This window comes from Eleutherodactylus coqui, chromosome 1, assembly GCF_035609145.1.
Source record: "Eleutherodactylus coqui strain aEleCoq1 chromosome 1, aEleCoq1.hap1, whole genome shotgun sequence".
NCBI classification, from domain to species: Eukaryota; Metazoa; Chordata; class Amphibia; order Anura; family Eleutherodactylidae; genus Eleutherodactylus; species Eleutherodactylus coqui.
Window position 1 is genome coordinate 325,343,851 of NC_089837.1, and position 26,049 is coordinate 325,369,899.

General features: G+C 42.2%; 1 protein-coding gene across 1 annotated transcript in view; it reads left to right on the forward strand.

Annotated features, from left to right (window-relative positions):
* Positions 1–26,049, forward strand: part of BRIP1 (BRCA1 interacting helicase 1) — a 228,452-nt gene that overhangs the window by 58,054 nt on the left and 144,349 nt on the right. The window contains 2 exon segments of the mRNA XM_066575099.1: positions 4,484–4,765; positions 25,315–25,536. Of these exon segments, the coding sequence (XP_066431196.1) occupies positions 4,484–4,765; positions 25,315–25,536 (504 nt within the window).

The following is a 26,049-nucleotide window of genomic DNA, read 5'->3' on the forward strand; positions in this document are numbered from 1 at the left end:
TAGAGTAGTTGCCGCAAGTGCGTGTAAACGGCTGACATTTTCCATAATGTTGAATATTTGCATAAAGGTCTTAAGATTACCTTAGCATGGCCAAAAAAGTCCTGGCAGTTTGTAGTTCATTATCAAACAGTGTGTGACATTGTCACAGAATCTATTTTTTATTTCTTTTTAAATTAAAAAAAAAAAGTATATTTTTCTTACATAATGGGTACCGTATATACCGGCGTATAAGGCGACGGGGCGTATAAGACGACCCCCCAACTGTCACCTTATATGCCGGTATTCAGTGGAGAAAAAAAAAAAAATTTTATTACTCACCTCCCCCGGCGTCCTGTCGCGCTCCGGCAGGATGTCGCTCGCTCCGGCAGGCTGTCACTCGCTCCTCGTCCCCGCCGCAGCATAGCTTTCTGAATGTGGGGCTTGAAATCCCCGCTTCCAGAAAGCTAATACACACGCCGGCAGCCATGACATCATTGAATGGCTGTGATTGGCTAAAGCACACGTGGCTTCAGCCAATCACACTATTCAATGACATCATTGAATGGGTGTGATTGCTAACACGTGCGCCTTCAGCCAATCACAGCCATTCAATGATGTCATTGAATAGTGTGATTGGCTGAAGCCACGTGTGCTTTAGCCAATCACAGCCATTCAATGCTGTCATGGCTGCCGGCGTGTGTATTAGCTTTCTGGAAGCGGGGATTTCAAGCCCCGCATTCAGAAAGCTATGCTGCGGCGGGGACGAGGAGCGAGCGACAGCCTGCCGGAGCGAGCGACATCCTGCCGGAGCGCGACAGGACGCCGTGGGAGGTGAGTAATAAAATTTTTTTTTTTTACACTTTTTTTTTTTGTATTACCGGCGTATAAGACGACCCCCGACTGCAGAGCAGATTTTTCGGGGTTCAAAAGTCGTCTTATACGCCGGTATATACGGTAATAAATATTTTGTGGACAGATAATAATCTTTTGGTCTTTGTGACATGCATTTGTCATTTTAAAAAATTTGATATTTTTGTACTCACAAAAAAAAAATTAGTTTAGAAACGATACCATCAATTCATTGCAATCCAAAACTGTTGAATGCTGAAACAAGTCTTCAGAGTGAAATAATCATTATATAATTTGCTCTCTCCTTTCCTGTTCTAGTCGGATATTGCAGTAAATGTAAGGGACACCGTTGGGTCAGCTGTTTCCTCCCTCACCACTTACAAGAACTCCATTCATAACGTGTCCTTTTTATCCTTTGAGTGAATAAGTAATTATTCAATATAGAAGGCAGGATATTTGGAGCTGGCTATTTAATGTGGCAGCACACCATAATGAAGCCTACCTTTCCTCGCAACTTGAGAGGGGAATGTAACAATTCCAGCAAGAAGGAAACTTTATCTGGTTTGACGGGCTGTTTCTTTGGCACATCAGTGAACCTTTTATCCCCGTGACTGACAGCTCCAGAAGGGTCATATTCACCTCCATTCTATCGCTTATTGTAATATTTAATGGTGGACAAGCTTGAGTGGGAATGAGAGTAATCTGAACTTGCTTTTCCACATACTAAAGGCTAAGAGACAGCTTGATCCCCAGCATTGTGGTGTAACACATGCCATGCTTTGCCCTACTGTTTATGGGTTACAATATTAAGAATAGTCATGTTTTTGCTTTCTGTTCTGTGTTCCTGTAAGAACTGCTTAGTATTTCATTGTGTGGTAAGCTGAGGTGGTTCTCGCCGCTATATACTATAATTGAAGACCGGCATGTTTCTTTTCTTTTTTTTATTTTTTTTGCTATTTTCTAAAGTCTTGTTTACATCTAGTCTTACTCATTGTAACTTTTTATCCTTCGTTTCTGACTTGTTGCTGGTTATTTACTAATATAAGCTATTATTTTAAGTTGTATTGTTGTATCGCTTCTTTAAGACTGCGGTCACATGGGGCGTAAATCTCGTGGAATGACCGCAGCGGGACCGCAAGGGAAATACCGAAAGATTTCTGTGGCAGAAATGCAGCTTCAACGCCTGCATTCTGCTGCGTCCGTCTCTCCCTATAGAGAAAAGAGACGGCCGCAGCGGAGACGGCGATAAAATTGACATGCTGCATCTTTGAATTCTGCGTGGTATGTCAGTTTCAGCGCAGCTTAGCTGCAACGGCTTCTCTGCAGCGTGTGGATGAGATTTTTGCAAATCTCGGCCACTTTGCTGTTTTATCCTGGAATGAAAAATTGCCGGCGGAATTTCCATACAGAAAGTCTGCACGGAAATTCCGCTGCGATTCCGCCCCGTGGGAACCCGGCCTAATTAGAATTTCAGGGCTGTTTAATGCAATGTTTGCCCATATATTCTAGTGTAAACTAACAGACACATCAGTTAGCAATTTGGTGAAGCATGTCTGATTTCATGGTTCAATGGCTGGTTTGTTTGGTGTATGAGATTAATAGCTACTGTATGTTGCTAGTTTCCAAGTGTGGCTTCACTCCCAGCCCAAATTAATACATCAAATTAAATGTGAGCGGTACTATAAAATACTGATTTCAATATAATTGCAGTGAGATGTCTAATTTACCATCTAGTTGCAAGGAAAAATGAAGTTAACTCTATGGAAATACCTGGATTATTGCAGGGATTTCTTATAAAGTATCTTCTGATTGGTACCCCAGTCACACCTATAGACATAGCACAATGTAATTAAAGTAACAATGTACAAACAGTTGTACTGCTCATGTTTATATTGATCACATTGTTCCATATTGCAGGAATAAAAAGTGAAAATTTCCTGTGGCTACATAAAAGATTTGTGCAACACTGAAGAAGAATTAATCATTATTTCTGGAATGCCTTGCATGCATAGCATTCTTCAGGTTGTGCCATACTGTCTTGATAAGATTAAGGTCAGAACTCTGACTTGGCTGTTCCAAAGCACATCTTTCTCAACAATTAGTTGATTTAGGCCAGGCTCACATTTGCTCTGGAACTTCTGTTTAGAGGTTCCGTTGCACATCTGGCACAAAATACCAGAAGAAATAGCGAAACATGCAGCTCTTTTTTCCTTCTTGTAAAATGCCAGGCAGCTGAAAAGAAGCCGAACAAACCCCATTATATGGTCAATAGGATCTGTTTTGCGCTGTTTGATTTCATCATAGGACAGATCCGTTTGGCCAGGGGATTCCCTTTTCCTGCTTCCCGAACAGAGCAGGAAAACGGAATCCCCACTGCAGGTGTGAAAGCAGCCTTACTTGTGGACTTTGTATCTTTGCCTTGTTGCATCACCCAGTGTCTCTTCAGCTTGAGGTCATGGACTGTTGCTGTTCTATTCTCCTGTAAAGTGTTTTGATATATGTTAAAGCTCATTGTTCCCTCAATGATTGGCCTGCAATGGTCTTATGGACAGCACTTCATTTGGGGTGTCTTTGCTGAACACCATTCCTTTAATGTGTTTATCGAATAGTAGACACATGAACAGAGGTGCTGCAATTTGTTACGTTTTTTGTAGGTCGTTTGCTGTTTCCTTTTGGCTCTTCAGGATCGCCTGTTGTGCTCTTGGGAATGATCTACACAGGATGCCCACTCCAGGGATAATTTGTCTCACCATGGATTTATGTACACAGAGATCTTAGCAATGCTTTTGTGGCCTTTTCCAGATTCATTCATCTCTTTAACACCAGTGTTGAGGTCTTCTGAAAGTTGTTTGTATCGTAGTATGGTACGCACTAAGTCTGAGTACATTTCTCACTTCACTAAGGGCTTTTGTCTGAATCGTCAAAAATGGGATTCCACCACAACTGTGGACAGAATCATAAACTTTAATTATTGAAATAGAGACCAAAGACCTCTTCACTGTCACAAACAACGCCCAACCGACCACATTAGCTGTAGTTGACTATTGACTATTCAGGGTCCAACAAGCGTCCATCATGCTGCTCAACATTTTACTTGACAAGATAGTGTTTCATGCTGCACTATTTTATGTTGTATCTGCACCAGAGACAGTGGTACATTGGTGGTACAAGGTCAGATAGACGTTTTCAGGTGGTTCACAAATGCCTCAGGGAATTGATTGACTTCCGATACAATAGTGAAAATTGCACCAAAACTACATCAGTAAAACCGCATTTTTACTGTGATTTAAAAAAAAAAAAAAAACACAGCCACATCAAAATCATAGCAAAAACAAGTGCAGCTTTACTACGGTAGATTTTAATGCATTTTTTTCCTTCTCTCAGCCACACCGTGTGAATCCAGCATTATACCTCGCATTTCTTTTGGATCTACTTCTGGCTATGGCTCAAAGAACTGCATCAATAAATAATGTAGCATTTAAAAAACTGCTGTCTGTGAAACCACCCTTATTTTTTTAATTGTGTATTTTAATTGTCTATAACTGTGAAGGGTCTTAGTTGAATAGTCATATAGACGTTGACTGCCTAAGTGAATAGTAATTTACTACATGTAATCGCTCTTTGATTTTTTCTTTTCTACTGTTCTCTATTCCAGCATTGTGAGCCTTGCAATCTCTGTTTTTGCGAATCTGATAAAAATCAAGATAAGGCAAATCAAAATGGCAAAAAGGAAAATGGACAAAGACAAAAAGTGCCCAAAATATTTTTTGGCACCAGGACGCACAAGCAAATAGCCCAGATTACCAGGGAGCTGAGGAGGACTGCATACTCGGCTGCTCGGATGACTATCCTTTCCAGCAGAGAACACACCTGTGTTCACCCGGATATTCACAGCAACAAGAACGAGAAATGCAGAGAACTTATTGAGGCGAAGGATGTGAGTACATATCTGGATGTATGTAGAATTTAGGTAAAGGGTCTTTTGGTGAATTGGTAAGGCAACTGGGGAATAAAAATGATGCACCTTATCTTGTATCATATCTGTTGTTTGACTGCAGTTAGACCCAATCTTTAGCATTGTTCACAGAAAAAGCCAAAAATACAATACCTGAAGGTCTGCAAAGCAGACACGGTCGCCATAGGCACGATCGCCATAAGGCAGGCACGATCGCCATAAGGCAGGCACAATCGCCGTAGGGCAGGCGCAATGGCCGTAAACCCTGGAAATATGCAGTCAGCCAGACAATAAAGTGGAGGAGCAGCTTGTTCTTGGCAGGCTAATATGCAGTCACCCACTCAACCCAGCCCAGATTGAGGAGGAGTGACTGCATATACTAATAGCCTGCACATGTGAATGATACCAAAGATGCCAGCCATAGATGGATGGTGACCCACCATACAGGATATCAATCCTGGCTGATATAGCAGCAGGTTGCCCTGTATCTCTAAAGTGGGCCACACTGGCTGACATCTTGGGCTCCCCCACCAACTAGCAAACGACATACAAAAGTACTAATGCATACTAATAAAATGCGGGTGTTGGTACTGCATTTTGGCCAAAACGCATAGGCTGACGGGCCGCGCCGAGGCCACACCGCTTCCGTCAGTACCTACGCTAACTCACTATAAATTACATAAAATCACAGAGGTGAGGGAAAAAACAAAGACATTATTCACAGAAAAAGCCAAAGGTATTGTATTTTTGGCTTTTTCTGTGAATAATGTCATTGTTTTTTCCCTCACCTCTGTGATTTTATGTAATTTATAGTGAGTTAGCGTAGGTACTGACGGAAGCGGTGTGGCCTCGGCGCGGCCCGTCAGTCTATGCGTTTTGGCCAAAATGCAGTACCAACACCCGCATTTTATTAGTATGCATTAGTACTTTTGTATGTAGTTTGCTAGTTGGTGGGGGAGCCCAAGATGTCAGCCAGTGAGGCCCACTTTAGAGATACAGGGACACCCCGCTGTTATATCAGCCAGGGTTGATATCCTGTATGGTGGGTCGCCATCCATCTATGGCTGGCATCTTTGGTATCGTTCACATGTGCAGGCTATTAGTATATGCAGTCACTCCTCCTCAATCTGGGCTGGGTTGAGTGGGTGACTGCATATTAGCCTGCCCAGAACAAGCTGCTCCTCCACTTTATTGTCTGGCTGACAGCATATTTCCAGGGCTTACGGCCATTGCGCCTGCCCTACAGCGATTGTGCCAATGGCGATTGTGCCTGCCTTATGGCGATCGTGCCTATGGCGACCGTGTCTGCTTTGCAGACCTTCAGGTATTGTATTTTTGGCTTTTTCTGTGAATAATGTCTTTGTTTTTTCCCTCACCTTTTGTGATTCAATCTTTAGCATTGGGTCTACCAACGAAAGCATTCTGCACCAAAATCTAGTGTAAGGGCGGGCTCACATGACTGTAGGTTTACAGCGTATTCCGCAGGCTCTGTACGCCCGTTTTATACGCTGTAACTAGCAGGCAATCAATTACATTGCCTTACATAGATCCTCTCACATTAGTGGGTCGGAATTGTGTAATACGCAAGTAAAGAAAACTAAAGTGCAGTAAAGAACGCAGCATGTTCTATTTTGCTGCGTAGATCCATGAGATAGAGCCCATTGTACTCTATGGGAACCTATATGCGTGGCATGTATACATGTCATTGCTAAGCAACGGTGTACTGTGCATGGCAGTGTGCATGAGTACGCGGTCATGCACAGTACTATTTTGCTGTCATACGCGGCAGTACGCAGGGACACGGTTGGCTCCACAGCTGTAAAAACATTGCAGGACACCCGCAGCGGTTTACACTTATGAACGTGTGAGCTTGAATTTTGCCACTGCTTTGCATCAGAACATTGCAAATCTGCGGTGTTTCAGCCACAAAACTGTATTAAAGTCCACATTTTATACATAAGGGTTTTGGTGTGGAAAACCTGGCCTGCGTAAGGATGTGTTTACATGCAGGACATTTGTGGTGGATTTGATGCAGGATCCGCACAAGTGAAGTCTCCTATTCATTTCAATGTGCATAAAAAAAAAAAAAGGACATGTCACTTCCTAATACGGGCTCCACACATGAATTTGCCCACTGACCAGGGCTAAAGCCACGTGCGTATCTGTGGCTTAGCTGTGAATTTTTACCATAGCTTTAGAGGCAGAATCCTTGCTGAAGAATCCTACGCAAAACACAGTAAGCAAATTGGCATTTGCAGCTTGTTCCCGAAATTTAGACCGCAGTCGTTTTTCCCTGTAATGTACAGTGTAGGAGAAACAACTGAAGAATAAGAAGGGATAGAATAAAACCGTAAAAAGATATAATAAAGACTTAGTGCAAGCATGCTAGACTTGCTGACTGTTTGGAGCTTTATCAGGGAGTATTTCAGATTTCCTGATTAATCATTTTTTGGCAGAATCCAGAGCTGAATTGTGGATTTACAGGTACCTATTTTTCAGAGTTTTTTTTTCAGGCTGAGACACTCTTGAATGTTATGTTTTACCTAGTTTTAGACAGCCAAAAAACATTTCAAACTAAATAAAACTTTTCCAGGGGGGGGGGGGGGTCTAAGGTAGTGGATGGGGGGTGTTAATGTCACTAGTTCTGGTGTTCTAAAAGTGGAAGGGGGGATTTACTTTTTTTATTACCTTATGATCTGGAATAAAAGTGGAAGCTAATATCTAGTGATCAAGATATCTGAGGGATAGGTATATTTTGTTATCTGGTCTTGGGTAAAATAAGAGGTTAACACCTGCTGGTTTACTCATCTCCCCAGGTTTCAGTATTGTGTGCCAGCTGACGTAATGTGGTCGTGACATTCATCTTCCTCTCTTGCCCAGCACTGATCATATAGATCAGTGCTGGATAAGGAGAGGAAAGTGCAGCTATGAACAGCTTAATGATTGGGTGTTGCCAGACCCCTCCGACTGTGGACTATAAAGGCCCATTTAGACATAACGATTATCCCTCAAAATTTGCTCAAAAGCCGTCTTTTGAGCGATAACTGTTGTGTCTAAACATGTGCCTATCATGCACTTTTTGTGCACTGTTCGTTCATCGCTCACTTCTAGTTTTCTAGAAATGAGCGATGACCGTTATAAGCAGCGCAGTCTGATATCTCAGCTGGCAGCGCTGATAAGATTCTCTCAGCTGGTATCCTGCTGGCAGTTCTCAGCGGGACACCAGCTAAAAGCGTGGAGAAGAAAGGAGCTGTATACAGAAGACAGCGCTCCAGCTGTCTTCTGCATACCTCACTCAGAGCATTCAGCTGGACACCAGCTGAGTGCTCCGAGAACAAAGCAGCTGTATACAGAAGACAGCGCTCCAGCTGTTTTCTGTATACCCCGCACAGAGCTCTCAGCTGGAAACCAGCTGGAAGCTCTGACAAGAAAGGAGCTGTATATAGAAGACAGCACTCCAACTGTCTTCTGCATACCCCGCTCGGAGCTCTTAGCTGTATACCAGCTTAGTACTCCGAGAACACAGCAGCTTTATACAGAAGACAGCACTCCCACTGTCTTCTGTATACAGCGGGATCCACTAATAAGCTCTTATATAGCTAATTAGCTACTTAAAGGGGTTGTTCCGCGAAAGCAAGTGGGGTTATACACTTCTGTATGGCCATATTAATGCACTTTGTAATGTACATTGTGCATTAATTATGAGCCATACAGAAGTTATTCACTTACCTGTTCCATTGCTAGCGTCCCCGTCTCCATGGTGCCGTCTAATTTCAGCGTCTAATCGCCCGATTAGACGCGCTTGCGCAGTTCGGTTTTCTCCCTTCCGAATGGGGCCGCTCGTGCCGAAGAGCTGCTCCTTGTAGCTCCGCCCCGTCACGTGTGCCGATTCCAGCCAATCAGGAGGCTGGAATCGGCAATGGAGCGCACAGAGCCCACGGTGCACCATGGGAGAAGACCTGCGGTCCACCGTGGGTGAAGATCCCGGCGGCCATCTTACTAAGGTAAGTAAGAAGTCGCGGGGATTCGGGTAAGTACTGGACGGTTTTTTTTTTTTTTACCCCTGCATCGGGTTTGTCTCGCGCCGAACGGGGGGGCTATTGAAAAAAAAAAAACCCGTTTCGGCGCAGGACAACCCCTTTAAGAGCGTATACAAAGTGAACGCTCAAAACTGTCACTTAAACTGCCGTTTTAGCGAATATTGAGCGATCATCTGGCCGGGTAAATTCAAGATGGCTTTTAAGCGAATTTTGAGCAATAATCGTTGTCTAAATGGGCCTTAAGATGCACACACTTTTTAGCAAGAATTTTGTTTCTATATAAAGTCTGTTATAGTCTGAAAAAACTGATCTTAGCTTGAAGCCATACAATATCACACCTATTAATAAGGTGAAGGCTATTCATAAGATATTTGTATAAAACTCTTGTATGCAGTATTTTTCTTTTCATTCTTTCTCTTGAACACCCATGAATTTCTGGCTTTTGATCAGTATATGTAGTGCAGATCTCAAAGCTTATTAGTATGTGATCCTAGATTTGAATGCTCATTTTGTAAGCAGTAAAGCTACACTTTGCAGTTTTCAGCCATTTTCCTTGTGACAGCAGAGTAGATCCAGTTCCTTTTGTTACACGGGTGTCTGGTAACCTCTGTGATGGAGGCTCCTGTGTCTGTACTAATACATTTTACATTTGTAATCTCACCTTTGCAGAAACTCATGCCCACTATAAAATAATCATCTCCTCCTGCCTGTACTTTCCACCCTGACTGAAATCTGCTCACAAGGTGTTAGGACTGCAGCCCTAGGAAGACTTAGGAGGCATAGATATGGGAGAGCATTATTCACGTGCGTGTATATCATATATACAGGGGAACAGACTGCCCTCCGCTCTAGATGACTGCCATTAGTAGTGTTTGGGAAAATAGCACTAGATTTTGTGAAGACTGTATAACGAAAGGATATACAACTTCGATTTTCTGATCAATTTCAAGATCTCTGCTTGTTGTCCACAAATTCTAACCTATATGAGTATATCGGACTTGAGCGTCTTTCATGCGGATGTACAGCAGATCATCCGCGCGGGGAAAAAAAACGCAAGCCCAAAGGTTCCTTCCCCCACCTCCCTGCCTGGTCTCCAAGCAACCTGAGAAGTATCCGCGTACAAATCCGCAATGCAAGCAGATAGAATGCTTCCGCGAAGATCAGTGGAGCCCGTCCGTGCGGAATCCGCGCTAAAATGTAGCATGCTGCGATTTTTTTTCTGCTTGCGCAATCCGCAATTTAAATCCACATGTGTACACGGAGCTGCAGAAGCTCATGCTTTCCTATGGGGGACTTGAACAGCGGATCATCCACGCGAGTGCCAATTGCGGATTCCGTAATTCAAACGCGCCCGTGTGCAAGGGTTCTTAGTGAAGTAGCGATATTGAAATACATCATACATCTGTATGAGTGTTATTTACAGGGCGCGGCTGGCCCTTTAAGAGTTGTCTTGCATTGGACTACAAATGTAGTTTTTTTGTCAGTATAAGTAAAGTGGAAAGTAGGTGATATTGCCCAAGCTAGAATAACCTTTGTCTCGCAGTCCTCCCACTCCACGTACGCAGCAAGCGAAGCATTGTGGCGTCTTTTTGGTTTGTGTTCCCTCCGGAGTGTTTGGCTATGTTAATATAATTTATTGGAAGCTTGCCTTGTGTTTGTGCCTGGTAACCTGTAAGAACCTCATCTAGTCACCCAAGCATTTTATTAGTTCATCTCAACCTAGCCAAAATTAATGTGTTTCCATTCTTCTTACTCTGCTACGGCTTTCACCGGGGTTTATTTTTATTCTTCATTTTGCAATTGTGAAATCTTTTCCTTTCCATTGTGAAAAAAAGCCTCTACTTAATGGCAGTGCCGCGCTCCGCAACTTCTTAAAGGTGAGGTTTCCAAGCCTTTCTTATAGGGATCAATCAGAAAAAGAGCTCCATAGTAAGTACAAGTCATTGGTTGTTCCCTATCTGTTTTGTAGTTTCTGTGCTGTGAAAAATCCACCTGAAACAAAAAGTTTTGGACAATGGGAAAGTGAGTCAATGTAATATTTTTTGAATTGCAGCATCTAGGTACCAAAAGTTATCCAACACCTATCTTTCCCTATGTTTACCTTAACGATTAACTGCACTAATTCTATCAGCAATAATGTTTCCGAGAAACTGCTATAACATTAGACTTTTTCATTAAGGTTGTGTGCTCTCATCCCATTCATTCTAGCCAGTAGTGAAAATCGCTGCAAACATTAGAGCAACAGAACTGTGTATATACAGCGGTGTCATTGTTTTACAGCTGCCATTCTTTAGGTGAGTGTGCGTTAGCAGACTATGCATCCCATACATGAGCAGGATAGTCTACAGCACACCCAGCCTATTCCAGTGGTCACTAATGAACCTTAAATCTGCTAATATACCTTTTTATGATGCTGCAGGTTCAGCCAGGCACACGTGTCCTGTGACAGCTGGCTCTTGCTCGAATACCCAAAATCGGGGAAACCTTTAATCCTGGATATTTAATCCCTTGGATACATCAATATGCAGTAGCAACATCTAAGTGGTCTCACTGGGAGGGGCTCCGTCTGTACACCATCACTCAACTCCAATTGGGCTGGAGTACCATGGCTTCTGAAGACCTAACAATGGCCTCTGGATCTGCATGTATAAAAGCTACTCACTGTCAATGTAGTAGTGGTGTAATACATTTCACTACATAACTTGCATAATACAATGCACTACTTGCCTGTTCTTCAAGTCCCCTCGTGGGACTAATTAATGTTGAAAAAAAAATCTCATTGTCACAAAACAAATTCAAAGTTAAAGGGGTTGTCCCGCGAAAGCAAGTGGGGTTATACACTTCTGTATGGCCATATTCATGCACTTTGTAATGTACATCGTGCATTAATTATGAGCCATACAGAAGTTATTCACTTACCTGCTCCGTTGCTAGCGTCACCGTCTCCATGGTGCCGTCTAATCTTCAGCGTCTAATCGCCCGATTAGACGCGCTTGCGCAGTCCGGTCTTCTCCCTTCTGAATGGGGCCGCTCGTGCCGGAGAGCGGCTCCTCGTAGCTCCGCCCCGTCACGTGTGCCGATTCCAGCCAATCAGGAGGCTGGAATCGGCAATGGACCGCACAGAAGACCTGCGGTCAACCGAGGGTGAAGATCCCGGCGGCCATCTTCACAAGGTAAGTCAGAAGTCGCCGCAGCGCGGGGATTCGGGTAAGTACTGGACGTTTTTTTTTTTTTTAGGCCTACATCGGGTTTGTCTCGCGCCGAACGGGGGGGGCTATTGAAAAAAAAAAAAAAACCCGTTTCGGCGCGGGACAACCCCTTTAACAGAAAATCTACATTTTTACCCTTAACAATGGGTGTGTTTTAAGGAAAAAAACTAAAAAACATAATTGGTATAGCCACATGTGTAGCCACCCAAGCTATAAAATTATCACATTAAATATCACTGTAAAACAAATGCCAAAACTGCAGTTTTTCGTTGTATTCTGCACCCCAAAAAACCCTCAAAAAGTCATGTGTACCCTAAAATTCTACCAACAAAGAGTGTCCTGCAAAAAAATGAGTCCTCGTATAGTTCTGTCATAGGAGGAATGAGTCTTTGAGTGCGATGGCGCAAAGATAATTATATATATTTTTAAAGTGTTTTTATTGTGTTACAGTAGAAAAACATAAACTGAAATTTGGTACCTCCGAAACCATGTCAACAGAGAATAAATTCATATCGTATCCTTTATATGCATGGTGAACAATGGCAGAATTGTTGTGTTTTTTTTTCAACCTGCCTTCCAAAAAGCAAAATAAAAAGTGATTAAAAAAGCTGTATGTGCACCAGAATGGTACCAGTGAAAACTACAATTTGTCCCACAAAAAGGAGCTCAAAATTAATAAAAGTTCTAAGTCTATATACATACCTCCAAAAGGGTGTGATTTAGTAGAAAACTTCAAATTGTCCTGCAAAAAAAAATCTCTTATAAAGACATAGATGTCAACAAAAAATGTAAAAAAGGTATGGCTCTTGGAAAGTGATGAAAGCAGCTAGGAATGGGGAAAACGCTTTAAGTAACTAGTTTAAAAAAAAGTTTAGGATAATGTTCTAAGAGCAGATTAAATAAAAGCAGAATCCTTTGAACAACACCTATTCCGTGATGTCTGGTGTAACGTCCAGTCATACCAGCTCATCCAAAGGAAGATGGAGTCTGTTTGAGAGTGCTTTTATCGCTTAACCACTCAACAGCTGTCCCAATGACTATCACACCCATGAATTCACACAGGAGCAATAGTCATTCAGAGAATGGAGGTAGTCTGCTATAGATCTCTTCCGGCCGACTGCCTCTATTTGCAATGAACAGGCAGCTATTCATAGATGAACAACTGCCTGTTTACACTGAGTGAGAAGTCCTTTATTTGTCGCTTTGTTTCAGTAAGCTAACGACGAATGAGTAATTTCTTGCTCAGTACCCTTTCGGGTCCTGCTTTTACACGGGATGACTATTGGCTAAAATTGCTAGTTTTTTGGCCAATAGCCAGTGTAAAAGTACCCATTTGCAGTGGTCAGATGTAACGATTATCATTAAAATGAATAAAAGTGATCAATAATTCTATGGTTTAAACGCGAGCCAACGACCAAACGATGAACAAGAATCGTGCACTTTTTGTTCATCATTCAAGTTCAGCTGGACTAAAAGTCATTGTTGGATTGTTCACTTCTCGTTGCGTTTAAACACTCCCGCTCCGTGCTTCACATGTGAATGTGGGAAACTAAACGAGAAGTGAACGATTCTCAGCAATTATCTGCCTGTATAAACAGTATAGTATAGTCCCATTTACACCGGATGAACTGTCAGGCAAACTATGCCAGAGGCTCGACCCCATGTATACTCGCTCCCATACTGTTACACAGGAGCGAGTATCGCTAGATCGCTCACAGCATGGCTGGCGGAAGAGTTCTCCCCCCGACCACCTCCATTTACTGTAAGCAGACAGTCGTTCAGTCTCTGCATGCAGAAAACTGAACGACTGAACAACTCTCACTCAGTTTCTGCATGCATTTACACTGGAGCACAGGAATTGGAAGAACTCTGAGAGATAATTGTCCCATGTAAATAGGCCATTAGCGGCTCATTTAAAAGGCACATAATTCAGATTACTGTTGTCTAATGCTGTTTTATTTCTAGGGCAGAAGCCATTGTGTGACAAAAAGTAATATATAGAATGAACCAAATACTTTTAATGATACTGTAGGTTTATAATTGTATAAAAAGATGGCTTTGGGTCAAATGCAACTCTGCAAGCATAAATGATCTGTTTTGTTACAGGATTCTTAAAATGCTCTTAAGATTATTGATAGTGTGTTTTATCTCTCATGATCTGGGATGGCATGCATGCTTAAAGACAGGTAATTAATTTAACTGCCTTGTGTGACTTCAGAGCTTCTATGTTAATCAGTTAAGCTGATGGACTGATAATAGGGAGTAAAGCCTGATAATGTGTGATAACAGAATCAACAACTGTTCAGTGAGGTTGTGTTACACAGTTGAGTGATGAGCTTTCCACTTTTCTTACCAGGCCTCGGAGTACAGATGGCTAGCAGAGAAGAGTGTAGCTTGTTGGGTAACTACAGAAGTGAATACAAGACATGGGATGACACTTTTTCTAGAATTTTGTAAAGTAAATGTATGCCTGTGTAGCAATTGTTAACATATTTAAATTAGTACAGCACATAATATGTAACCATTTCTATATAAATTAACTTACCGGCTTATGACAGAGGCCTGTGCCACAGCGTGTCAGAATAAAACATCCACGAGGCAACAGGCATTCATGCCCCAGGTTCATGCTGCCTGGCTGGTAATCACTCAGTGGCACTGATGTGGGTGCACAAACTGACGGCAGTGTGTGCACCCGGTTTCCTCCTCCCCGGTTTCGCAGGTTTGAAGACAAGCAGGAGGTAAGTATATCGATCTCAGGGGGGCGCTATTACTACTGGGGCTACTGTGGGGGCACTATTACTACTGGGGCTTATATAGGAGACACTATTAGTACTGAGGTCACTCTGCATGTGGCTGCATACCTCAAGCTGACTAAAGCCGCTTTCACACTGCTGTGAAATGGGGTCATATACATGAGCGATTTTTGTTCCATCTTTAGACATTACCTCGGAACACATCCCCAATTGTTTTCAATGGGACAGGAAAACTCATCACTTGACACGAGTTATGCATGCTAGTGTGATGCGAGATTTCCCATAGAAAACAATTGGAAGTACTTGTAGGTCCTCTGACGCGTCTGAAGGTTGCTCAGGACGATAGCAACCTCACCGGTACATTGCATATGCACAAACGTGATATCAGCCTGAGTTTTTACGGTCCGATATCACGCTCAGCCTCAGTATTCAGGTTAAATTGCTGTGTTGGTACTTTGCGATAAATAAGTGGCTTTTGGGTTTCAGTTTGGACAGTTGGTCTTGAAAAAGGTTCATCAGCACTGATCTAGAGGCTCAATCACCACAATGTGGATTGATATGCCGCAGGATACCATGGGGAACCTTTATGGCTTCATGCCTGCCTATATCACATCTTGTATCCAAGCTAGAAGCATCCCAACAGGGTATTAGAGCCTCCATGCCCACCTATATCACATCATGCATCCAAGCTAGAGGTGGTACATCCAGGTACTAGAGCCTCCATGCCCACCCGTAGCAAATCTTGCATTCACGCTAAAGGGGGTACAACAGTGTACTTGAGCCTCCATGCCCACCCATATCACATCTTACATCCAAGCTAAAGGTGGTACAACAGGGTAATAGATCCTCCATGCCTGCCCGTATGACATCTTGTATCCAAGCTAGAGGCGGTACAACAGGGTACTAGAGCCTTTCTTCAAGTGTTCAGTTTTCCACAATAAATGATCTTTTTGCTCTGATATTGTAATGACTTACTTATAGCAATGTTACAATCACACCGAGAAAGTTTCATACAATTCCGACAACTCCTAGGTGCTTGAATTTTTTTTTGACAATGAGTGTAATTGAATGTTAATTTTTGCTGACCATAAAGTCCGTATGTAAAGCACCTTGGGCTCATGTCACACCATATAGTGTAGTGTAAAAATCTTACAGTAATTGTTTAAGTATCAAACCGCTGAGATGTTTTGGGAATCATTTTACTAGGTTACAAAACCCACACTTAGGCATGGCACCTCCGTGGAAAATACAGAACTATCTGGCAGCCTCTTCGGCATAGGCAGCTATGGCAGTAAAAGAATAGACCTGATGGTTTTTCCATTATTCACAGAAGCAATGAAACCCAAATGGGTTGTAAAATAAATTCCTATCATGTTGTTCTTGGAGTAAAGCATTGGCCTTTCCGGCATAAGATACAAAGTGACATAACAGCTTCTTCACTGTGTCTTTACTTGGATGCTGTTATCACTTCTCTCACACCTTGCTTCTGTTTATTTTTATTATTTCCACCCATTATTTTTATATATCCCCACAACCCAACCTTTTAACTCAATGTTTGTGCAAGCTTACATTTAATGGCTGATGAAGTTTCCATCCATTCTACTTATCTAGTATTGGAGGTGAATTTACATATAGGTTTAAATGTATAAGCATATAGGTTGAAATATAGGGGATGCTCTACCATTTACAGCATGCATTAAATTAAGACAAATAACTAATATTTATTCTCAGAGTGGACATAGAATAAAAATAGCGACATTCACCAGCTAAATAAAAACTGTGGTTGCTTTATTCCATTAATACAATAGATATAAGGACAGGTGCAATAGGTGGTAATGGAGACAGCCGTTTTGTGTCTTCCTACACGTATTCAAGCTTCACACTTGTTTTCCACATCATGGCGCTAGCTATAAAGGTGCATTTCGACTGAAACATGATCGCTCAAACGGCAGTTTGAGTGACTGTTTTAAGTGATCATCTTTGCATAACTCTTAAGTAGCTAATTAGCTACTTAAAGAGTAAAATGCAGGCGGAGTGGCATACCACTGATTGCTAGAACAAAGCAGTTGTTTGCATATACAAAACAGCTGCTTTGTTCTCACAGTTATCAGTGGTGTCCGGCTGAGCTGATAGCTCCGAGAAACAGCAAGAGCGCTGACAGCTCCTTTGTTCTCAGAGCTTTCAGCTGGTATCCCACTGAAAAGTCCCAGCAGGATACCAGCTGAAAGAATACCATCAGCACCACCCGCTGAGAAAATCAGTGTGCGGCAGTGATAAGGCTCATCTAGAAATCAACGATGAACGAACCGTGCACGATGGCCGCGCATTTAGATACGATTATCGATCAGAAGATGTCTTTTGAGGGGGCGGAGCCTGAATGGGGATGTGAGCGCCCGCACCACAGCACAGCTCCGCAAGCGATCCTGAATATCAACCTGTTACCGGGACCCAAACTGAGCGGAGAGCGCTACTCACAGTGCCCGAACTCAGCAGAGACCGGCAGACGCAGAACTGGCATCAGCAGAGGACATGGTGCGCGGTAAAGACAAAGGGAAGTGGGGAGAAGCAGGCGGCCGCCATAATCAAAATGGCACCGGCATGAAGGAGCAGAGGACACTGATCCAACGGCCCCTCAGTAGTATTACTGATACAGTAAGGAAACTGGCAAGATATGCCAGGGGGGAGAGGGGACGAGAAGAGATACTAGGCCCCATACAGCAAGGGGAATACATAGTGGAGCAGGAAAGCCCACATATAGGCACACAGGCACAACAAGTGGGGAGGAGGAGATGCCACATAATGAGACTCCGGAAGGAGGACAGAGTGGAGCTACTAATAAGCCTTGGCAAGGTAATGCGGATAATGCAAGTGAACCTACATTGAAAAATATTTTCGGTGAAAAAACCAAATGCAATGTAACCCTGAGAACCCTCAATATGCAAATGGGGTCCATGCAAACTAATATGAATCTGTTAAGGCATGATGTACAAAAGATATCGGAGCGCCTAACAAACAGAACAACGCCTGCGTGATGTGGAAGATGTGATACAGCCACTCCAGCGAGACGTTGAAAATAATCTGCGCAATATGCAAACCCTCCAGAATAAAATAGACGATCTGGAGAATCGTTTAAGACGAAGCAATTTGCGGATAGTGGGCTTCCCAGAGAAAGCAGAGGGGAACAACCCACCGGCTCCCTGAGTTGTTTGGGAAAAATTCATTAACAACATTATTCGCAATTGAAAGAGCCCACCGTGTGCCTACAAGACCCCTCCCCCCCAGAGCTCCTGCAAGACCTATACTCCTTAAACTGTTACATTTCAGAGACCGTGATGCTATACTGCAAAAAGCCCGCGAAAAGGGAGAAATTCGGTTTAATGGAGCTAGAGTGTTGTTTTTCCCGGACTTCTCCACTGTTTTGCAGAAAAAACGTACGGCGTTTCTTGAAATAAAAAAGTGTCTGAGAAGTCTGCAAATCCCGTATGCAATCTTGTATCCTGCCAAACGAAGAGTTGCAGCGCTGGGAACAACGCACTTCTTCCACAACTCAAAAGAAGCCACTTCCTGGCTAGATCGCAACAAGGATCAGATCCGGCTGGGAAGATCACCACGTGGATCCCCAAGTAGAAATTATAGCAACTGAAGAAAATATACACGCTGATGCACAACCTATGTGGACCGGGTTAATGGAAGGAGCAACCCGAAAGGTGAAGTGCAGATTGATTGTACCTGAAGAACCATCCGAGATACAACGGCAGAGGCAGGTCTGACTCACACCCATTCATGAATTCATGAATGGGTTTGAGTCAGACCTGATTCTGATTGGCTCAGCGCTGAGCCAATCAGGGGGCAGGTCTGACTCACACCCCCTTCACACCCACTGCAGGCCGGCCGCGGGGAACTCCGGCTGTCGGGAGCAGGTGAGTATGTATATTTTTTTATTTTAACACTTTTCTGGATGAATTACAGGGAAGGGCTTATATATTTAAGCCCTTCCCGACAATTCATCCCACACTCGCCCGCAGCGCATTGCTTTCAATGGAGTGGGCTGTATTGCCGGCTCCATTGAATGCAATGCGCTGGACAGCTCCAGCCCGTTTCTAATGAAACGCGGCTAGGAGCAGATTTTCGGGCACCGGTCACGCAATTTGCGGATGCGCATCCGTCATGCGATCCGCAAATTGCGCGAAAAAACGCCCGTCTGACTAAGGCCTGAGAGTTATCTAGCAGGATAGATTTCAGAAGAGCAGAGAGATTTTCTTGATGCACCATTAGATCTGGAGGAGCTGCAGGAAGCAGTGAAGGATATGCAAAACAACAAGGCTCCTAGGGAAGAAGGCTTCTCTATTGAATACTATAAGCAATTCGCAGACGTTCTACTACCACGCCTCCTTGATACTATGGTTGAGGCGGAAAAACAAGGTGAATCAATGAAAAAAGCAAAGATAACAATCTTACTAAAACTGTTGATGGACTCATACAGGCCAATCTCTTTATTAAATACAGATGTTAAAATAATAGCACAGGTATTGGCAAACCGACTCACCAGAGTAGTATCTACTCTGGTGCATCCAGACCAGAATGGATTTATACCAGCAAGATTCACGACAGCGAATATTCGTAGACTATTCTTAAATTTGCAAATACCAGTAGATAACCCGGGAAATAGAATAATATGCTCCTTAGACGGCGCTAAGGCATTTGATAGCGTTGAATGCCTATATTTGTGGAAGATATTAGAGAAAATGGGATGTGTACCAACTTTCCTACGCCTGGTCATTTTTTTGTATACAGATGTGGGGGCGGATGTGTTCATTAACGGGGGGTCCTTAGATACGTTCCCACTGCACAGGGGAACAAGACACTCGTGCCCGCTGTCACTGCTTTTGTTTGCTCTGGCAGTGGAACCCCTTGTGTGTAAAATACGTTCACACGTGGGAGTAGCAAGTTTCCAACGAGGAAATATGGAAGAAAAAATTGCCCTGTACGCAGATGACATCCTGTTATTCTTGGGAGATGCACAAATGTCTCTGGAAATGACTATGCAGATAATTAAAGAATTTGGGTCCTTCTCAGGACTAACCATTAATTGGTCTAAATCCGTGGTAATGCCAGTGGACGTCCCAGAGTTGCAAGTTATTAATAAAGAGATACCCATGAAATGTACCACGACATTCAAATACTTAGGAGTCAATGTCACTAGAAAGGTTGGTAAATATGGGAGGATAAACCTAGAACCACTTATCAAATGGAAACAAAAACTTCACGTATGGCGTAAACAAATGAATTTTTTTTTGAACGAGAAAAAAAACAAATATGGAAAAAAGAAAAAATGGTCTCGTCCTTAAGGGATTAAAGAGGCAGCGGTTGATTTTGCGAATGTAAAAATAACCACATAGACAAAAAAATAGTATACACCCCGAAATCAGTCCTGCAGCTAATAAATTGCATAACCGTGTAACATCAGCCAAATGAACCACTTTTAGCTGTGGATTAAACTTGCAAAATGATCAGTTTTTATACCTGAAGTTACCTACAGGAACCAGGTTCCCTAGCCAGTTGTTATCACGTTCCACAAATCTACTCCTTAGCAGCACGTCCTTTAAATTATTACTGCATCTAAAGACACACTGCAGTCTATAAACACTGAGGGTGACGACTATCAAGATGCAAATAAGAATTAGTAGCTGTTGGATAGGTTAGGGAATATGCATACAGACTGAAATATAGGGGATTCTTTCCCAATAACCCCATACACGGAATGAGGCCAGATACCTAATATTTGTTCTCACCTAACCGTTGGATGTAGTCTATTTCTTTTTACATTTGCAATTAAACAGACAGGGGTGATGTAGAGAACTACATTATGTACCCACTTACATTATACGTCTTCCCCTCTGGACATCACAGCCACATTTGTTGTTTTGTTGAACTATTCGTGGAAATTTTGACTTGGGTTCACCAATTTATTTGCATAGGCTATAGTTGTGGGAGTGGACAAAGGGTTAGCATATGGTAGAAAAGCCTGCTATATGTGATCCTAAAAAGTACACCTCTAGGGGGGGGAAACCATTCAAAACCTTTTAGGCCGGGGTCACATGGGTCATGTTCTCGGCGGAAATCTTGCGGTTTTGCCGCACATATCTCTCTCTGTCTCTTCCCCCTGCTCACTCCCGCAACTCACCGCTCACCCCCGCCAGCCCCTGAATTTTTTCGAACGAGCAGGCATGTACTAGAAGATGGCGATACTTGCTCGAGTAATTTGCCTTAACGAGTACGCTCACTTATCTCTAGTGAAAGTCCATTAATAATTTATAGGTCTACCTTTCTAGAGCGCTGCATTGTAAGCCCAATCCCGTGCCGAGTATAGCAGGAGCCTAGCTGTCAAGGGCCACCTGAACTGATGCACTAATTGCCAGGATCAGCATCTAAGAAGCTTACAGAGGGACGGGGTTCTGATGGGATGCTATGGCACGCAGAGGGCTACCAATGGCTACAGTGTTAGCCATCAATGCTGGCCTATTAGGTCTGTCGTTTCACAACAGCATGTACAGGGTGGAGCGCGGTAATTTGCTAATTTGGGAGTGAAATAAAAAAATAATGAACTTGTAAAAACTTTATTTTATATTTTATTTACATTGAACAGTAGTGGAATTTACAAATTATTTGGTTTTAAATATTGTATCTGGCAAATGTTGACCTTCGCTCTCCACACACTGCTGCATACGTTTTCTGAAGTTCTCATGCACTCTTTCAAGCATGTCGACTGGTATTCTGGCAATCTCAGCGTCAATATTGTTCCTTAGGTCTTCCAGGGTGTTGGGACGGTTGCAATACAGATGTTCGTCGTGTAACATAATCCCGTGCTGACAATTGTTGGACCACGCACATTTTATACGGGTGAAAATTTAGTTCACTATGAAGAACCTGGTGGAGAGAACGTCTTGAAATGCCAAGAGCAAGTGCTTGCTTCCGAGCAGAGCGTTTCGGAGATTGCAATACTGCTGCTCTAACTCGTTCGATGTTCGTAGCGAAGGTCAACATTTGCCAGATACAATATTAAAAACCAAATAATTTGTAAATTCCACTACTGTTCAATGTAAATAAAATATAAAATAAAGTTTTTACAAGTTCATTATTTTTTTATTTCACTCCCAAATTAGCAAATTACCGCGCTCCACCCTGTATAAACGCCACCGATACGCAATGCAATTGTGTATGGACAATGTTGTTTATGCTCCATGTAGAATAACGGGCTTTTTGTTCCGCGTAATATGTGGCAAAATAGAACATGCTGCTTTCTTTTTTTGCACTCGCGTAATATACAATGCATACACGCAAATGTGACCGAAGCAGCATAAATCAATGTATTTGATTGCCCGCCAATTACCGCGTATCATACGTGTGTACAGCTCGCATATAGTACGCAATTCAAATACGTTTGTGTGAGCCAGGCCTTATTCTGTAGTTCATGAAAACTTGATAAAGGACTAATCCCAGAAGCTTCGCAACTCTCTGCGTCATGTTGTTTTAACGCCATGTTAAAGCAATAATTTTGACTTGTATATTTTATGTTTTGGAAATGGTTACGGCAATCTTTTTTTATTAAAACAAATGTCTTTTAAACTGGTTTTGGGAAAAACTAAGGTAACTCCATTATACATAAATACTACGGGCTGATTAAAATCAATCCAGAGGAAATTGTTATGTATAAATTCTGAGGGGGTTTCCAAATCCCATTTTCAAAATTCACTATTGGACTGGTGACACACCAGTGTGTTACAGGCGCATTTATACGTTCGTAATACGAGCGGTGTCCAGCCTGAACGCAGGTATCCTGACCTGAACTTTGGGCCCCATAGATTCCAGTGATGCTCAGGATACCACATTCAGGCTGGACAGTCATCCGGACTGATCAACTATTAGAAATTTAATAAATTTCGCAAACCACATTTAGCAGTTCACTACTGTGCATGCCGGACTATCAGAAGCAGGGGCTTTAAAATGATATGTATAGAACAGGGCGGTGGAGTCAGGAAGCCGAACTTTCAACTCTGAGTCAACGTCCTTTTTCCACACACTTCTTCATAAATGGCTCATGTATAATTAGTAATAACAAATTCACAGTAGTGAAATGGCAACATCAGGCTTAATATGCTATACAGTATATTAAAGGAACATATACATCTCACTGAAAACTGACTCTACAGCCCTGCTAGATAAGAAGGCAGGCTCGAAGAGAAAAAGGGAAATATATGCTCCTCGCCTATTTTTTTTTTTTTTGTCTCTAAAGGAAGGGTTGTTATTGAGTCCTTGTGTTCTTTGGCTAGCTAATACTGAGTTCTGCCTGCCGCTCTTCCCCTTTATAGTTTTGCACATGTACAAAAGGCTTAAGCTACCCGCTTAGTTTAAAAATAACATACCTAGAGCCCCTTCTGTCTGAGCCAGGTAGAGGACGTAGTATGTATATTGTACGAAAACATGGCTCTGGTCCCACCGGACTGTTAAAGCATCCTTGCATTTCCTTCATTGGTTTGGGAATCCTAAAATGTTTATAGGAATTTTATAGAACCCAGAGGACGTTTCAACACAAAGACGTTTTGGACTGTAACAGTATTTCTGGCACGGCTTGTGAAAGCTCTTTAAAACGAGCTGAATGTCCTCTTGAAAATGCAGTCACTTGACGGGGCATCTGCTAACAGATTCTCTGTTGTAGAATAAGCTGCTTAAAGCAACCCTTTCCTTGGAGCCAAGACAAGATGAAGGCAGGCATTCTCATGGAGGCGAATGATTTAAAGGGACCTTCTTCCTGTTTCAGGATTTCCTGCAGCAGGATATTGAGATGATTAATAATTTTACTGTTGCAGGACACAAGTTGGAAGAATTGTATTTTGCTGTTTAGTTGGTACTTTATAATAATTTTCATCTTTGGAATATTTACTGTAATGGACTTCTGATATGGATTTCTACCACAATGGTTACCATTATTTGTCCAGAAGGCTATTCAAGGGAGACATCAAAATGCGGCTGCTCCAGTTACTGTCACCTTTGTAAAATGACGAGACAAAACCCCATTGATGGGGAAAAATACTCTTCCTGTCCAATCTGACAGGACTGCAGACGGAGGCTCCCAACAGAGCCTGTAGAACTTGGAGCTAGCGCCATAATTTCTGATTTATTAATATATGGCCAGCTTTATGCTGAATGTATAATTACAATACAGTGGCTAACAGTATTCCTGTACTCTTATCTCTAATTACTAGTCTTGTTTTTGAATTTAGGAAATTTAATAGCAGTGACCTAAAACTACGAGAGCTGGCCAGCTTGTTGGGCTAGGAACTTTTCTGCTTGTTTCATTGACTTTGGATTCGTTCACCCATGTGGATTTCACCTTTAGAAACAGCAGCAGAAATCTGCAGCTAAGCCACAAATTTCTGCCGCAGGGTTTACATGCTGCTTTAGCACTGTCAGTGGGCAAAATCCGCATTCAAAATTTCCGACATGATTCTCGGTCAGTAACCTCTTAAGGGCCAGACACTTTTTAGGGATTTTACCCATGTGGTGGTTTTACTGCCCCATTTTTTCCCTTTAGCTACCAAAATTATTTTTTGTGTGCTTTTTTTCCCGTGACATATAGGGCTATTTTTTTTATGTCCTTTTCACTGACTTTTTTTTTTACAGTTTTTTTTTTTTTTTGCTTAATTGAGGGTAAAAAGCTAAAAAAATGATTTTTTTAAAAACCGTAATAGTTTTTTTTAAAAATTAGTATATTTACACTAAAATAAAATATGGGAACGGTTCCTCATTTTTGTTTTGGTCGTTTTGATATATAATACGTATGGTTTTGGATTACAGGGCGGTTTTGGTTGTCATCAGCTTTGGGTTATTTTCTTTTTTATGTATATATTTTTTTTATTCTGTAATTATTTTACCATCTATGACACCCATGACATTATGTAAGACCTATGGGGAACATTCATATGTTTTGTTTTTTTAAATTTGACACTTTCCCACTGTAGTTGAGGCATTAATAGCAGCCCCAGTTACTGGGGAAAACATCCCCTGTAGCGACATTAGTCACTGGCAGAGCTGATCAGGGGTTGCTAGGACCCTGTAGCTCTGCTCTGCCAGTGGATCCCAGTGATCTTGTGACCTCCGGTTCACGTAGTGGAAGAAACAGTTTTACTTTGACTTCTTAGTACATAACGCTTATTGAGCGCTATGTACCAGGGAAAGGAGAAGGCAGAAGCTGTTAAAAACCCCTCCTGCCTTCTCCTTCGGGTTCTGAGTTGTGACTAACAGCTGACAACCTGACATACTTCTGCTTGATTGCAGAAGAAGCGGCTTTAATCTCCCTCTGTATTTTTACTATCAACTGGGATTAAAGCCCAGGACCAGTCATGTTAAAACCTCACTTATCATAATGTAGCTGGTAGATGATAAATCCTTGTATTTTGGTTACTTTGAGTAATAAATGGTAGTGCATTGTGCTTGCTTTTATTGATGCTCTTTTTTTGTTCTCTTTTCAGGGGCCATCATGTCGTTACTATTACGGTGTTCAAAAGATGAATGAACAGAACATTTTGCAGTATAGACTGGGATTAAATCAGGCATGGGACATTGAGGAGTTTGTGGGCCTTGGAAAAAGGCTTCGTGGTTGCCCCTACTATGCAGCTCGTGACCTAATGGTGGAGGCAGACATTATTTTTTGTCCTTACAATTATCTTTTGGATTCACAAATTAGGGAAAGTGTAAGTAAAATAAGAGTTCCTGTATAATTCATAAAGAAAATGAAGAAGCATGTATTGTGTAGAATATGCTTGTGTTTTACATATGTGTATGATGAAATAGGGGGCATGTGCAAAGCTGTCAATGTCCTATAGCTAATTAAAGGCCCCTTTACACGCAACGATTATTGCTCAAAGTTTGTTCAAAAGGCAGAAAGTGAGCGATAATCTTTACTTGTAAACGAGGGCAGTCATGCACTTTTCTTTTAACAATAGATTTCAGCTTGCACAAAATCCATCATTGTAGCCGCTGATAGACTGAGCAAATTCCTTCATTTTAAATGCATTTCATTCGGCCTTTCAAAGGACTCCATGATGGATTTCTTTCCCTTCATACACAATGAGTTCATTGATTATGCAAGGCAAACAGATGCCAGGGGAGAACAATGGAATCCTGCTGGGCACATATTGAGCGATAATCGTAAATGTAAACCCTACCATCCTGCACTTTTTGTTTAAACGATGATTTTAAGCTGA